At 59.7% G+C, this 16,244-nt stretch overlaps 4 protein-coding genes across 4 annotated transcripts; all 4 read left to right on the top strand.

Annotated features, from left to right (window-relative positions):
* Nucleotides 1-2,325: 2,325 nt before the first annotated feature.
* LSCM1_05216 (uncharacterized protein) lies at nucleotides 2,326-3,240 on the top strand (the record flags this gene model as incomplete). Its single annotated transcript, XM_067322689.1, has 1 exon — nucleotides 2,326-3,240. The coding sequence occupies one exon, from the start codon at nucleotides 2,326-2,328 to the stop codon at nucleotides 3,238-3,240; it is 915 nt and encodes a 304-aa protein (XP_067178054.1).
* Nucleotides 3,241-5,559: 2,319 nt separating this feature from the next.
* On the top strand, nucleotides 5,560-9,690 carry LSCM1_05215 (uncharacterized protein; the record flags this gene model as incomplete). Its single annotated transcript, XM_067322688.1, has 1 exon — nucleotides 5,560-9,690. The coding sequence occupies one exon, from the start codon at nucleotides 5,560-5,562 to the stop codon at nucleotides 9,688-9,690; it is 4,131 nt and encodes a 1,376-aa protein (XP_067178053.1).
* Nucleotides 9,691-10,909: 1,219 nt separating this feature from the next.
* LSCM1_05214 (uncharacterized protein) lies at nucleotides 10,910-11,578 on the top strand (the record flags this gene model as incomplete). Its single annotated transcript, XM_067322687.1, has 1 exon — nucleotides 10,910-11,578. The coding sequence occupies one exon, from the start codon at nucleotides 10,910-10,912 to the stop codon at nucleotides 11,576-11,578; it is 669 nt and encodes a 222-aa protein (XP_067178052.1).
* A 1,452-nt stretch (nucleotides 11,579-13,030) lies between these two features.
* On the top strand, nucleotides 13,031-16,180 carry LSCM1_05213 (uncharacterized protein; the record flags this gene model as incomplete). The annotated part of the gene is made up of 1 exon (XM_067322686.1): nucleotides 13,031-16,180. One exon carries the CDS (start codon nucleotides 13,031-13,033, stop codon nucleotides 16,178-16,180), a length of 3,150 nt encoding a protein of 1,049 aa, XP_067178051.1.
* Between the last annotated feature and the right edge of the window lie 64 nt (nucleotides 16,181-16,244).

Here is a 16,244-nt window from a genome sequence, read left to right as displayed (position 1 = left end):
CCTCTTGCGATGTTGCTTGGCGCAGCTTGTGCGCGCCATCCTAAGGCGAGTGCTCGGTGTGGGCGTATGCGCCGCTGGCAGGGAGACGTGCGCGTCTTCGCATGTGCGTCCGCCCGCGCACCGGATAGTGCATCGACATTCGCGGGCGGCCAGCATTTCCTTTAATCCATAGCTGAGCCGAAGCGAAACAGAAGCGTAATACGCGTACGTCCCCTCCACTCACCCATAGGTGTGCCATGCTCCCTTGATAGACACGGTGGCGTGCATAGTTGAATCAAGTAATATCCGTGTGTGTATAGGGAGGGGGGTGGGGTGGGGATGAGGGCGTCAAGGGATACACCCGTGCTGGTTCCTGCTTTCCCACACGAATGACGCCGGTTGATTCGTTACGAAGGGATGGGCGAGGCCCGCGAGGTGCCTCTCGTGCCTCCAGCCCACTCGACTTCTCAGCCTTGATTCTCTCTCTGTGTGCCGCCCCCTCTGTCATTACTTGTGCAAGGCGCGTATCCTCTCCCCCCTCGATCTGCAGTCGGTAGGTGCAAGTGCTCTTCTGCATGCCCTTTTCTAGTGGAATAGGCACCCTTGTATGAGATTGTGCACGGCGTAACTACAGACGCATGCGACTGCGCTCATCGTCTCCCCAATTCTTCTCTGTGCTGTCTTCTTCCACTTTGTCCACCGCCTTCTCTGTTGTCTCGTCCCTGGGCCCATTTACTGCGGCTCGAGATCGTTGGCGCCACCCTGTGACGTCTCCAAAACGCTCGACAACAAAACGGTGCCGCAGCGTCCCGCTGCTGAGCTTTTTCGCCTCTCCTGTTCCCACCCCTCCCCTGTTTGTCTGGCCGCTGGTGAGGAGCTGTGCATATTTTCACGAGCGATCCATTCGCAACGGCTCACACACACACACACACACACACACACACACACACACACACCACAGCTGCGCACTCGCACTAATCACAGATTTTTTCGTTTGCATGTGTTCTCCCTTTTCTTTGCGTTCCGCTCAGTTACCGTTTTCATTGGCGGTTGTGTCGCCTCTTTGTGTGCATTTGTTTTTGTGTAAGCGCGTGTGCGCGTGCCTGCTGGTGTGACCCGCCCACGAGACCACACGGCATTATTACCTCTTTCCTTGGCTGCGTCTCACCTTCATGTGCGTCTGCTGCTTCACGGCGTGTCACTGATAGGCAGAAGGTACCCGGCAAGGTTCTTCTGATCCTCTCTCTTGTTCCGTAGTACACCCGCATCAGACGAAGTGTTCCTCCACACTGGCGCACGGGCACGCGCTTGCAGCGATCCGAGCAACGAAGAGCTCGCAATCAACGGAACAGCATTGGCTGTGCTGCTCTAGCGTTCTCTCTCCATACACCTACACACAAAGTATTCGTGCGCACCACACAGAACGATCTGCGCCGTAGCTGAAGACAAACGCGTGTCTGTGTGCTTCTCTCTCTGTTCACCTCCCTGGAGGCAGCGCTTGTGGCTCTCTCCTCCTCTTGTTCACTATTTTTTCGTCGCCGCTTTCGTTCGCGCTTTATTGGCTCTCCCTGTCCCGTCACCTTCCCTCACGGGCGGCTCGAGACAAACACACACACACACACACAAATTCACTCCCTTACATAAAACCCCTAAACGACGAAGTTTTTGTCTCCTTCTTTTTTCTTCGCGGCGTACGGACACACACATACACACACACACTGGTGCGCTGGATTGGGCGGTGTGGCGCTGTCTTTCGCTCCCGGGTGACGTCTAAATGGCCCCTCTTCGCTTCGTAGCCTTTTCCTTGTGATCCCCCTCTTTTTTGGTGTGTCTGTGAGTGTAAGTGTGTGGTTGTGTGGCCGGCTGAGATACCGTACCCAGGCGTGAGGTCAGTTTTTTCGGCAGCGCAGATACAGGCGCTCGCACTCGCCGGCTCATTCACAGCACCGGTGTGACTCGAGCACAGGCCCACCAACGTAAGCGGTGGCACGCCGCCACCACCGCGCGCCCCTTTCCTCCTCATCTCTCTCTTCTCCTTTTCCTCTTTACTCGTCGGCACCCCTTCTCTCCGTCTCCTCAGGCAGCAGGAGAGATTTCATTCTCCGTCGCTGCCCATTCGTTCTTCTTCACCTTCGGACGGTCTTCCTCCTCTCCCCCAGGTGGCGGGTGCGGTTTGTTCTCTCATCACCTTTTCTTTGTCGTGGCTTCTCTCTCTCCGTGTCTGTGTGTGTGTGTGTGCGTGTTTCTGTCGGTGTGTTTGCGGCGGGGTGGGGCGCGGGGGAGTCCGTGTGTGTACGTGAGCTCCGGCGCTTCCATTTCGTGCGATTCCATCGCGACTCTTCGCGAATGAGCACCGATGACGCCCGCGAGATGGTGGCCGGCTCGCTGGGTGGGGCGAGTGCAACAGTGATCGAATACCCGATGGATACGATCAAGGTGCGCTTGCAGGACGACGGGAAGCGCTATGGAGGAGTTCTGCAGTGCATCCGAGCAATTTCAAAAGAGGAGGGGATTGTCAACGGCTTTTTCCGTGGACTACCCGCCCCGGTCATTGGCGCGGCGCTGGAAAATGCGCTTTTATTTGTTTCGTACCGCTCCGCCATTGAGGGATTTCAGAAAGTCACGTACGGCCACTGCGGCCCCTCCAATCGGGAGCCGTATTGGGCAGTGTCGGTGGCCGGTGCCGTTGGCGGTGTTGTCGTTTCGCAAGTACTCACCCCGGCTGAGCTCATAAAGTGCAAAATGCAGATACAGAATACATTGCCGGTAGAGGAGCGCATTTACAAAAACTCCCTCGAGTGCGCCGCTGCCACGTACCGGCGGCGCGGTATCCGTGGCCTCTTTCGCGGGCACACGGCCATGATGATGCGCGAAGCTATCGGCTGCGGCTTCTATTTTTTAGCATTCCAGTCCGTTATTCGGCCTTTCCTGTCAGAGGGGCAGATGTTCCACGAGGCACCAGCATGGGTGCACTTCCTTGGGGGCGGATGCGCCGGTGTCGCGTTCTGGACCACCACGTACCCTGTCGATGCAGTGAAGACAAAGCAGCAAACAATGAAAGCGGACTACCTCAAGCTCAATTTTCGTCAGGCGTGCGCGCGACTGTACAAGACGGAGGGCATGCGAGGTCTCTTCCGCGGCTATAGTGTCACTGCGGTACGGGCCTTTCCCGGCAACGCCGTGCTTATTGCAGTGTATGAGCAGGTGAATGCCCTCTGGGAGTATTCAGCCGCCGGTGCCAGCAGCAAGTCAACTTCGTAATGCCCGCCCACTTCATTCTCGGCGGTGGCGACGCCAGGGCCTGTATTGCTCGTGAGTGAGGGTCACGGCATGGGGGAGCTTAGGCGGAGATACATAGATGTGTATAGGTCCTAGTGTGTGGGCAGAGGTATACGGCCTGAATTATGGCCTTCATCTGTGAAGAACCTTTCGGCAAGGTTGTCGCTGCCCGTTGTGCCAAGATTCCTTGCACTACCTTCCTCTTTACCTCTCTCGCCTGGCTCCTCTGCTTCGTCGCCGACTCGCCTTTCACGATGCCCTTCGTGTGGTGGATTGCCTCTTTTTGCGCACAGCCTCCGAGATCCTTTCTTCCTAAAGTTGGAGTCTCTCGCTATCTCTGCGCGTGTGGCCCTGTCTAGGATGACGGCGAGCGCACACCTCGCCTTGCGCGCGGCGCCTGTGGCGGCTCCGTGTGGCCCGCTCTGCGTGTGTGTATGTGCGTGCAGGTGGGTGGTGGGGCGTGTGGAAGCCAAACCGGCCCTGATCCACGCTGGAGCCGAACCGCCTGTGTTGGTGGCGCGGGGTGGCGTACCTGCGGCGCAGGGGACATGCGATCGGTGTATTGCTCGTGGTGAGGTGCCGGTGGGCGGTGCGCCGGAGCGGCTCAGGCCGCTCCGAGGGGTGCGCCTCGGCTCGCAGCCCGCCGAATGTGAGAGTGACGGTGGATGTGCCGACGCGCGGGGCGGCGGCGTGGCTGGGCTGAGGAGAGGCGCCTGAGGCCGAGGCGGTGCTCCGACGGTGTGGCGCCTGTGCAGTGCGGCGCGATGATAGAGCGCGCGTCTTTTGGAGGGCAGCGAGAGAGAGTGAGAGGGGCACGCCAGGTAGCGGGGAGAGGGCGAGGGACAAACGTGCGGGCATGTGCGCTGGGAATGTACGTCGAGTTGCCGCGGCGGCAGAGAGGTGTGGTGATGTGTGGCAGTCGTGAGCGGTGGAGCGTATTGCGGCTACTGAGAGTTGGGATCCTGCTGTGCGCGTGGAAGGAGGAATCTCCCGTCTAGTGTGCTTGACGTGCCGAATCGCACACTCGTCGAGGCTGCTTTTCTCGCTGCGGCTCCTTTCCAGCGCACTTGCCGTCTCTAACGTTCTCTGGTGCCTCCTACTGTTGGCGAGTTTCTGCTCTCTCTTCTTCGTTACTCGTCCGTTTTGTCTCCGCGTGTGCCCCCCTCTCTCTGTCTGTGTCTTTCTCTCACTTCATGTTTGTGTGTGTGAGTGTGTGTGCGTGTGCCTGCCGCGGCACTCATTGCAGCTTGACTTCTGTTGCGGGTAATTATACAAAAAACACGAAAGAGAAACGAAACCGAAGAAGGGAGGACGCCAACCAAAGGGGAGCATCCCAGAAAGAAGCGGGTGCGGGCGGCTCCATCTCGTGTTTGGTCTGTCCTCTCTGCCAGTGCGGCACGCTGTGAGCATTGCCGCTAGTGTCGATCTCGGAAGGTTTCCACACTGACGGCCTGCGTGTGTGTCTCCAGAATGGCTGCGAAGGCTGCCACTAGCCTTTGCCGCGCACGCCGAAGGAGGCGTTACAGAGTCGATCGTTATGCCAGAGCCTCTTGAGCCTCGTCTGCTCCTCTTCACATAGGGAGAAGAGGAAGAAGGCGTCGGGTTTCTGCCTAGCCGGACCTACCTGTGTGCATCACTTAGTGCCTATCGATGCTCTCCATGCTCTTCCGGCCTCCTCTATCTGCCTCACCACGTGCTGGGCACATTCGCTAGCGTACTGTAGTCACAGCAGTTAGTTCCTTTCTCGTTTCGGGCATAGATTGGAGTTTAGGAGCGCCTGCAGGAGGTGGAGCAGATCTCAACGTCTCACGCTCGACTGGTAGAGGCGTGGCCCATTCGTATACTCCAGACACCGCTTGTTACTCTTTTTTTTCACCTCGCAAGGAGTTTGCTTAGCAAACCGGGGGGAAGAATCTCTGACGGTCAAGTACGCGTCTTAAGGACGGGCACGCCGCCTAAGAGGGCGCCGCTCTTTCCCACCCTCTGTCTTCTCGTTCGTCACAGAGGAGCGAGACGTGTGTGCGTGTGTGTGCGAGTGTGGGTGTGGGTGTGAGCGAGAGAGAGAGAGAGCATCCCTGAGATCTGACTCGGAGGGGTTCGCTCCCGTGACTCGCGTAGCGCCTTTTTTATTCCTTCCCTTGTCTTTGCGCATTTGGGTACTCATCTGCCGCGCGGCGTGTGCGGGGGTCCATCCAGTCTTCGACCCGGCCAAAGGCGGGACCCCCCCTCCCCCACACCCCTGTGAGCGTTGTGTTGCTGACGCTTCTGCATCATCGGGTCGTTTTTGCCCCGCACCGCGCAATGGGGCTAACGCAGCAGTTTGTCATTTCTAACGCAGACGTGGGCCAGGGTCATGCCGTGCGGGCATTGCACCCATCCGCACCGCTGATAGCGGTGAGCGGCTCGAAAGGGCGTGTGCTCATTCTCACCAAGGCGGGTCAGGTGGAGCATCAATTCTCGATGCCGGGTGTGGTGAGCATGGCGTGGGAGTGCGGCAGCGACACTCTCGCCATCATCACGAACACCTCGTCGCTGGTGCACTTGTACACACATCGCACACGCCAAAGCGACACCATAGACACAAAGTTGAATGACCTGTGCTTCATCTGCTGGTCCCATGCGCAGCCACAGCTCGCTGTGGGCGCGAAGAGCGGTAAGTTGGTGCTGTACAACCGCAGAACGCTGCGACTGGTGCCGGTGGCGGAGGCGCACACGCAGCAGGTTCTCTCCGGCGTTTGGACGTCCGTGCCGGACAGCCGTCTCCTCGTAATCTCCGAAGACCGTACTCTGTCCATTTCTGACGCCGAAGGCAGCAGGCTCACGACAATTCCGCTGCCCGCTACACCGCAGTCGCTATGTGTTTCCGTGACGACCAGTTCGCCTAGGGGCTTGAGCCTCGCCGCCGTGAATCTTCGCAGCGCGGTGCTGATGGTCGACCCTCGTACCTTCGAAACGGCAGCAGGCCAGTTCAATAGTGAGCTGGGCCCAATAACATGCCTGACGGCTGGCGTCAACGGCGAGTTCATTGCTGGGTTCAAAAGTGGCGTGGTGGGGCTCTTGGACCTGGCCGGCAGCGAGGTACGGCTGCGCAGCAGCGTCCGGCTATCGTCCAGCGTCGTGCACATGGTGAACTTTGGCGAGGGCAGCGGTCTCGTCGCGGCTGTAGCGGAGAAGTGCGTGCGCCTCTTGCGCGTCCATGACGACGGTATCGTTGCCACCGGCGACGAGGCGACGATGGAGTTGAACGACGGCGAGCCGGTGTGGCTGCAGTGGTCGAGGGACGGCCAACAGCTGCTTGTTGGCACTAGTCACGGCAGCACTACCGCGTTCACACTGAACGTGTTGAACGTCAGCGCGTCGTACGGCACACTCGTCTTTTCTTTCATTTCCACCCGCACGATCGGGGTGAAGAACCTGCAGGACAACCGCGTCGTCTGCACGGTGCCAGTGAATAGCGAACCGACCTTCATGGCCGCTGGAATGGCGATGCTCGGCATCGGCACGAATAACCGGGTGTCCTACTACGAGTACTTCATCCCCAATAGCCTTCCCTACCCCATGACAGAGCCAACCAAGAATTCGTCCGACTCGCCACAGCAGGCGCGCTCGGGGTTGCTGCGCACTATGGAGTATCCGTCAGCGGTCACCGAGCTGAAGGTGAACTCGCAGTTGGCGGCGGTGGTGTACGAGGGACGAGTGCAGCTGAGTCCCATCCGCGACACCCCCCAGGCCGCTGCCCCGGTCTTTTTCCCGCAAAGCGGCGACACGCGCCTCGTGTCCACCGGCCTCTCCGAAACATTTTTCATATACGCCACGATAAGTCGCGTAAGTGTCTACGCGCTGCACAACCTCCAGCAAGTGGCCGCGTTCACGTGCAACACGGGCCTTAAGCGCGCCTTTCCGAACCCCGCCTGCACGCGCGTCGCCTACATGGATGAAAGCAACGGCCTCTTCCACCTGAATCTCGTGACGGAGGTGGCGAACCGGGCAGAGGGCTCTGAGGCAGATCACAAGATAGTGCTGTGGGACCAGGCAGATGCAACGGTCTTCATCACACACGACGGCCAGAAGTGCGTGACATTTGTGAACACCCCCCACAGCCGTCACGGCGCGACGTGCGAGTCGGTTCTGGTGAAGGAGAGCAGCAACACCAACCTGTACACGCCACTGCCACCCGACTGCACCCCCATCACACTTTTTCGTGGCGCGGTCGTGTGCCAGCTGCCCAACGGGACGCTGGAGTCAGTGCCGCTGCGCACGCACAGTAACATCTATTTGAGAACCCCCAATGCCGAGGCGTTTTACAACAACTTCTCGCTGAATCGGCTGCGGTGGTCGTCGAACAATATTTCCACGCCGCAGGAGGCCGAGGACCTGGCGGTGAAGGCGCTGCACATGCTGGACGTGGAGCTGGCCATCCGCGTCTACAGACAGTTGTCCCAGCCGAGCCTGGTGCTGTGCCTAGAGAAGATTCGCCACATTCACGAGAAAAACTTGCTCCTCGGACACGTGTCGATGATCATGGGGTACATGAAGGACGCGCAGAACTTCTTTCTTCGCTCTTCGCAGCCGCTCTGCGCGTTGGAGATGCGGCGAGACATGATGCAGTGGGAGCGCGCCCTCGCCCTAGCAGAGCAGCTTGCGCCGGAGGAGGTGCCCGTCATCTCGCGCGAGTATGCGCAGCAGCTGGAGTACCGCGGTGAGTACGCGAAGGCACAGGAGATGTTTCAGCAAGGCCACCGCAAGGTGCCGACCGGCCATGCGAGCACGCAGCTTTCGGTGAGTGTACAGGAGGTGGAGCGGCACAACGAGCAGTGCCGGCAGGGTGCGGCCCGCTGTCAGATTCGCACTGGAAATATCGCTGACGCGATGAGGATTGCAAAGGAGTCGACGGATATGTCGTTTGTGACGGACTGCGCAAAGCTTTGCGAGGAAAATCACCAGCACGAGGAGGCGGCGCAGCTCTACGAGAAGGCCGGCGAACTTGAGCGGGCGGCGACCCTCTACATCGAGCGCTGCAAAAACCTGAAGGCGGCGGCACGCCTGCTGCCTCTCATCAAGTCGCGCAACATCATCGGCATCTACGCACATGGCATGGAGGCCGACGGGGCCTTTGCGGAGGCCGAAAAAGCCTACCTGCAAGCCGAGGATTGGGACAACGCGGTGCGGCTGCGGCTGGACAAGCTGAATGACCTCCACGGCGCCTACGTCATTGTGCGGCAGACCCGCTCCGCCAATGCGGCCGCCCTCGTGGCGAAAAAATGCAAAATTCAGAAGGACTACGGCACGGCGGTCGAGTTCCTGGTGCTGGCCAAGTCGCTGGCGGAGGCCTTTGAGCTGGCGAAGGTGCATGACTGCATGTTCCACTTTGAGAGCGCCTTGCTGAATCAGGTGCAGCTGAAGGACGGTGTAGCCCCGATCGCGAATCAGGCAGACTTCACAATGATTGCGGAGTACTACGACAGCGACGGTAAGCCCGGGCAGGCTGGGATGTACTACCACATCGGCGGCAACTACGCAAAGGCTCTCAAGAAGTACCTCGAGTCGGGGCAGCCTGAGGACATCGAGAAGGCAGTGGAGGTAGTGGGCAGAGCACATAGCGACAGCCTGACGAATAAGTTCATCGACTACCTCATGGGCGAGACGGACGGCGAGCCGAAGGACCCGTCGTACATCTTCAAGCTCTACCTAGCTATGGGCAGCTACGAGAAGGCGGCCAAGACCTCGGTCATTATCGCAGCAAAGGAGCAGGAGATGGGCAACTACAAGAACGCGCACAAGACCCTCGTGGAGGCGTACCGCATTCTTCAGGGGAAGAGCATACGGGTGCCGAACGACCTGCGCCGCACACTGATGCTACTGCACGCGTACATCATCGTCAAAGACCTGCTCAAAATCATGCGCGACGAAGACACGGCGTGCCGCATGCTGCTGCGCGTGTCGCGCAACATACAAAAGTTCCCGAAGCACATTGTCGCCATCATCACCGCCACCGTGCTGCAGTGCGTCAAGTCCAACTTCAACAAGTCTGCCTTCGAGTACGCCTGCTATCTTGTGCAGAACGAGAAGTACCGGACAGAGATGACAGAAAAATCGCGCAAGAAGATTGAGGGTATCGTGCGCCGCCACAGCAAGGACAACGCGGACGACCCGGTGGAGCCAACGGCGCCGTGCCCCTACTGTGACGCGCCGGTGCCCGAGACGGAACTTGACTGCGGGGCCTGCAAGAACACTATCCCTTTCTGCATTGTGACGGGCAAGCACATCGTGCGGAACGACTACACCACGACGCCGTGCTGCGACTTCCCTGCTACCTACTCAGCCCTGCTGACTCGACTGAAGGCGACGCTCGTGTGCCCAGTTTGTGAGGCGACCATTGACATCAGCAAAGTAAGCCGCGAGACCGAGCCGGACTTGAAGGCACTTCTTTAGAGGGAAATGCGGAGTATCCACGGAGGAGGTGGCTGCTGCTGCCCGAGACAGCAGTGATGCAACGAAGGTGATATGCTCGGACTTTTGTGAGGAACTAATGTACATACACTCGAACAGTCATGGTGGGCGAAAGAGCGAGAGAGAGACAGAGGCACACGAGAGCGGGCGGAAGGACAACATGGACAGCAGAAACAGTCCGACCAGCGCGCTGTGAAGGGTTCAAATGTTTTCCCCGCAACTCATCAAAGAGTTACCCCCACTTGCTGGCACGCAGCAGGCGGCACAGCTGCACAGTCGAGTCTCTTTCTGTTTTTTTGTCTGCATCGTATGCTTAACCGTGTGTGCCCAGCGTACGGCGTTCCCTCCTCAAGGCTCTACTCCGAAGACAGGCACACACACGCTCACGTTCTGACTGCATTCGCCTCGGCTTAGGGAGACATGAAGATCAGTGAGAAGAACCCAGTGCCCTTGCGGCTGCTGCGGCTCGGTTTGGGAGCAAGACACTCAATGCGTCCGTAGCGCCAAGGCGTAGTGCTCGGGTCGGCGCTCCCCCCTGCCTCCTCGCGCTCTGTGTCTACAGCTTCTTTTTGATCTGGTACATAATGCAGCCACTCAAATCGGGTGCAAAGGAGGAGGGCGGGGGAGCACGTGCGTGCAACGACCGGCGATTCGCTTCTGTTCTTCGCGATATGGGAGGGGGGGTGAACCCATCGCTGAAGACACCTCGCGTCCTCCCGCTGCCGCCTTTGGATCCTCTCCCTTGCAAGGCACCCTCTCTGTACGTATGGGGCTCACTGTGCACAAGCGGCGGCGCAGTCTGGAAGGCGTTGAGCCCACCAAAGCGCGCGGGCCTCCGCAGCGTCTTGTTGCCACCCTATTCGTCCGAGCAGCACGCACTCATCAGGCCAACGGTTTCTCTCTACCCAGTTGAAGAGAAACTTGCGTCTCTTCTCACCATTACCGTTTCGGCTTCGCCCCTCTCTCCTCCCCTCCGACTGCCACACAAAAGGTCTTTCGACTCGCTTACCATCCGCTGGCTGCCCTCGATTGGACGACCGCGCCTGCGTCCACCTCATCTCCGCCCTTCCTCCCCCCACCGCCCTGCTCATTTACCTGTCGTTCGCTTCTCCGCGTCCTTTCGTTCCCACCCCTCGCCTCTCTGTTCCGCTGTCGTGACCGTTGCCCTGCCATGCTCCCCCTGGAGAGCAACCCAACGGTAATGAACCGTTACATGACCGCCTTGGGTATCGCAGAGGCGAAGGCGCAGTTTGTAGACGTGTACGGCACATCGGACGACCTGCTGCAGATGGTTCCTTCGCCGGTTCACGCCGTCCTGCTCGTGTACCCAATCTGCACCGCCACCGAAAAACGCATTGCTGAGCAGCAGGCGGCCCAGAGGGATGAAGTTGCGGCGTTTCGCAAAGCGCATCCGTTTTTTTTCACGCACCAGCGTGTGCCGAACATGTGCGGCACCGTTGCCATCGTCCATGCGCTTCTTAACAATCGCGATAAGATTGGCGAGGTGTGTGCGGGCAGCATTCTCGACAGTGAGTGGGCGAAGCCTTCGTCAGTGACGGTGGATCCCAAGACGTTGGGCGAACGTGTTGCCGAAGACGAACGTCTCGCCAACGCTCACGGTGCTGCAGCGCAAGAGGGCGCCACTGCAAACGGAGATGGAGGCGCAGAAATCGACCTGCACTTCGTCTGCTTCATTCACGCCGGCGGGCGTTGTGTCGAGCTGGATGGGCGTAAGGAAAATCCGACGCTGCATAGTTACTGCACCGACAACGCATCTTTCCTCAACGCGGCAGCCGCAGCTATTCAGGAGCGCATGGAGCTTAATCCGCAGTCTTACGAGTTCGGCATCACCGCTCTGGTGAACAAGTGATGCGCGAGATCTGCACCACCGCCACCTTTCCTCCTTTTCTGAACCCAATTTATCGCCTCTGCGCGTGTGGCCCTGTCTAGGATGACGGCGAGCGCACACCTCGCCTTGCGCGCGGCGCCTGTGGCGGCTCCGTGTGGCCCGCTCTGCGTGTGTGTATGTGCGTGCAGGTGGGTGGTGGGGCGTGTGGAAGCCAAACCGGCCCTGATCCACGCTGGAGCCGAACCGCCTGTGTTGGTGGCGCGGGGTGGCGTACCTGCGGCGCAGGGGACATGCGATCGGTGTATTGCTCGTGGTGAGGTGCCGGTGGGCGGTGCGCCGGAGCGGCTCAGGCCGCTCCGAGGGGTGCGCCTCGGCTCGCAGCCCGCCGAATGTGAGAGTGACGGTGGATGTGCCGACGCGCGGGGCGGCGGCGTGGCTGGGCTGAGGAGAGGCGCCTGAGGCCGAGGCGGTGCTCCGACGGTGTGGCGCCTGTGCAGTGCGGCGCGATGATAGAGCGCGCGTCTTTTGGAGGGCAGCGAGAGAGAGTGAGAGGGGCACGCCAGGTAGCGGGGAGAGGGCGAGGGACAAACGTGCGGGCATGTGCGCTGGGCCATATGTCAATGAATGTGGACTGATTGTGGATATTTCAGCGGAGTAGCGTTGGCGCGTACATGTATAGGTATATCGGTGTGATGGTGCCGGCGTGCACTACTCGTGTTAGCTGGATTCGTGTCGCTTAACTGTCGGAGTCGGTCGAGGCTGCCGTGATGTTTTTTTTTTTCTCGCCATCGGGGCAAGTCGAACTGCTGTGCTGTCCGCCGAGAAGTGTTTACGTGGCTCTATGCAGAGATGCGAATGCCCCTGATGAATGCGAATGATGTGTGTATTGGAGAGGGCGAAACTGTGCTGACGGATGCTGCAGCCCCTCCCCACACCGCCGCTCTTCTCCCCATATGGTGCCTTCAAATCATTCTTGGTCAGCGCGGCAGTTGAGCAGCCCCATACAGCGCCGTTCCCTTTCTCGCTGTCTGTCTTCTCTACCTCCTTTTCTCCTTCTCTTGGCTCTTCAGAGTTGGTGGTGCGGAGGCCGCGTCGGCATAACACCCCTTTTCACACACAGCGAACGTGCGCCGACGAAAACTGTCCGGTGCTTCCTTACGCGCTGCATTCTCACACAAACGTTTCTGCCTTTCTTCGTGAGGTCTCGCCCGCCGGTGTGAGCACGGGACCTCCCGATCACACTAACTGCGGCGTCTTTTCACCATCGCGCGTAGCGCGCACAGGGGGCAGCTGCAGCGCCGCCGTCGTTCCTGAGGACTTTCGGAAAGGGTGGCGGCCTTTGGAACGACGGCTTCATCTTTTCGCAACACCGTCGCTGGGGGAGGGAGCTGGACGAGAAGCACTGCTGCTATTGATGGCAGAGGTCCTGGGTGAGGAGGCAGGGGCGATCAAAGGGTTGCTGTTGCATCTTTCATGTGGAGGCTACCTGCAATTCCAGGTGGCTGGCGGATCTACCGCTGGCGCTGTGTCGCATGGGCGTTGCCGGCACGCGCCGGATCACAGCGCCGCAACTGCAGTACCCTTGGCGAGATCTACTCCATGTTGGAGGCACTGCGTCGTGCAAAGCGTGTCCGAGGAGGAGCCTTGCGGCTTTGCATTACTGAAGATATGCGAGTGATTGTGGAGCATCAGCCGCCATGGGAAGGCGGTGCGAAGGCACCTCTGCATGAATTGGTAGGGTGGCAAGGCACCTCCTCCACGACGGTTCAGGAGGCTGTCGGTCGCTTGCATCCTTTCGAGGAGCTGCACGCCACGTCACCTGCTTCGGAGCTTTCTCTCACGGCCCCGGTGCACAGGACCTCTGCCACCATCGTCGACCTTTCACGAGTAGCCTCTGACGAAATTCACGGTGCCGTGAAGTTTCTGGAGCAGAGGTACCCGAAGCTGCGGTTGCTGGTGCGCCACACCAGCGGCCAGGACCTCCAGGGTACGCATCTGCACACTGCCAGTGTTGAGCTCGTACCGCGTGGCATGGGGGTACTGGTGGATTCTCTTTCGGACGAAGAGCAGCAGCTGGTGACGGTGCTGAAAGGCGAGGCGGTCAGTGAAGGCTACCTCGGCTGCATTCGCCGCGCTCTTCGAGACGCCTTCTCTGCTGCTGGTCTTGCCTACCCCTCAAGCTGTGCGGCAAGCACCACTGCCGCGTCGGTGCTGTCCCTCTACATAGTGTGCTGGGCGTCTGAGGGCTTTGCGCTGAGCTTTCGGCCCAGCCTCAGTCTCAACCATTTGGAGTGCTCTCTGCGTCACCGTGTGACCGGGAAATCACTGACTTCATGTGAGGTAGCCCTCACGAGCGATGGGCTGCGCCGGTTTTTGCAGTTCTGCGCCGACTCCACTGCGGAGTACTATGCCGAACGTCACGCCTCTATCCAACAGCGCCTGCGTAGTTCGCCGCTTCACCTTGTGTTGCCACAGAAAGGTCTGCGCGTGAAGCACCTCTTGCGCCGGCTACTCGTCTACTACTACGGCATCAGTGAAGAGGACGTCAGCTTTCGCGCGGAGACGCTGAGCGGTAGTGTGCATAGGGCTCAGGTGCAGGCGCGTCTGCGCTTGACGGGAACCGCTGACGTCGCTGACGATGCTTTCCCCCTTTTTGTCCTTGGGAGGGCGACGGGCACCTCCAAGAGGTCGACAGTGGAGCGTGCCACCGTGGAGGCGCTGCAGGCGGTGTTTCCTGACGTGTTCGAGCGCGAAATCGCCTACCATTCAGACGTGCGCGCCATCCAGGAGAGCACCAAAGCTACCCTTGCGGACGACACCGCTCCCCACCCCACGCAGGGGCTTGAGAACCAGCTCCGGTGGGCATTGCAACGGCAGAACGCAACGTTTCTGCTGGAGACGCGGATGCTGAGAGCCAACGCAGCTTTTCCAGAGCTGGGCATCTCGACGGAGAGCAAACCTGTGTGGCTCTCTGAACTGTTCGTTGTCCAAGGCACCCCCAATGCCAATGCAGCCGATTCGCTGGCCGCCGATGCTGCGGCCAGCCGTGAGTTTTCTTGTTTCGCGCTTGACTGTCGCAAGGCGCGCAGCGAGCAGAAGGCGCTGGCAGCTGCCTTGGCGCAGCGGTTCCCTGATCTGTGCTACTTGAGTGTGAAGCAGGCTCAAGAAAGAAAGTTAATCGACGCCAGCGGCGCTCCAGCGCCCTGTGCTGAAGTGAAGGCGCTGCAAGATACCAACTCCAGCGTGTTTGCGACAGCACTCTCGTCTGATCCACTGATCAAGCTTCTGGTGCCGCGCAAGCACGCGGAGCCGCAGCTGCTGCCTCTCTCAGAGAGCACTGGCTCTGCCTTGGAGCGCTATTGGGCTGCGACCAGGGTCCAAACTTCCTTTCTCGGGAGCATTCGCGTCATGCGTGAGGCAAGTTGCGCCGTGTACGTGGCACGGTGCACGAGGACGGGCGGTGCGCACGATGCCCTGGAGCGCGTTATCGCTGAGGCTACCGGCTCCACCGAGATCGGGGCTCTCTTTGCCCTGCTGAGAGGCATGCAGCACCTCCCAGAGGTGGTCTGCCAAGACACATCCGCTGAAACGACCGGTGATGACAGGTTTGCAGAGGACCTGCCATCGGCGCTGCCAGATGCGTCACCCTTGCAGACCTGTGCGCACGCCATCGCTCGCCTCTACGGGCTGCAGTGCTCCGTGCGCGTGCGCCAAAGCGGTGCCAATCATGTCGCGGAGCTGTGGAGTAGAATTCCTGCCGAAAGCGCCCTGTCACAGGAGCATTCGCGCTTCTCAGCGAATCCGTTTACTGATGGTAGGGTCTTTTACCTTGGCCGAGGGTACGGCATCACGCCACTCGTCGCTGTGGTACGCGCCGCCCAGCAGGTGTTTGAGGCTCACATACGAGCCCAGCAGCGCGCTTTCGCCGAGGAGGTAGTGACGAGGGGGCAGTTGCGACTCCAGCCGGATGCGCAAGGGTCTCTCGGTCGCCTGCGCGACGCGGTTGTGGATGAGATCAAGTCGACGAGCAACCGCACCGTCAGTGACCATTGGCTCCTCTTCAACTTTGAGCATCAACAGGTAAGCGACCTCTCTTTCCGCATCTCATCACAGAAGCACTCGATTGTACTGGAACACGTTATCGGCAAGAACTTGTTGAGCTGCGCGCGCGAGTTGGCCAACCGCATCAGCCGAGAAACAGATGTCGCCTTCCTTTCGCCAGCGCACCTGTCTGCTGTGGTCGCACAGACGGCGGAACAGCTGCTGGGGAAGCTGTGTCTTCACGCCTACGGGCTCACCCTGCAGACAGACACGTGCCAGAGAGGTCGAATGTGGCACTGCCGGCTGAGTGTGCCCATCTCAGAGGAGATGGGCTACTGCATCGCGCAGGCGTCCGGTCTTCGAAAGAAAGAGACGGTGGAGGCTGCCGCGTTGGCGGCGCTGCGGGAATACTTTGTCGATGAGTTGCCGCACATTCACAGCCTTGCTGCGATCCCCTCTATCACTGCGGGGGAACGGCTTTTCAGCAGCTCTGGCGAGGCACCCACAAAGTCGGAGTGTGAAACGTACGCATTCCGTGTCTCTGTAAAGGCCTCCGCGTCGGAGCCAGCGTGTTCTCCGTAAAGACGCGAGGGTGCCCTTGTGACAGGCGCATTTTTCGTTCGGGGCATCATTCGTTAGTGGTACT

This window comes from Leishmania martiniquensis, chromosome 25, assembly GCF_017916325.1.
Source record: "Leishmania martiniquensis isolate LSCM1 chromosome 25, whole genome shotgun sequence".
Classification (NCBI taxonomy): Eukaryota; Euglenozoa; class Kinetoplastea; order Trypanosomatida; family Trypanosomatidae; genus Leishmania; species Leishmania martiniquensis.
Note: the sequence above shows the minus strand (reverse complement) of the source record. Positions and strands in the feature narration are given on the sequence as shown.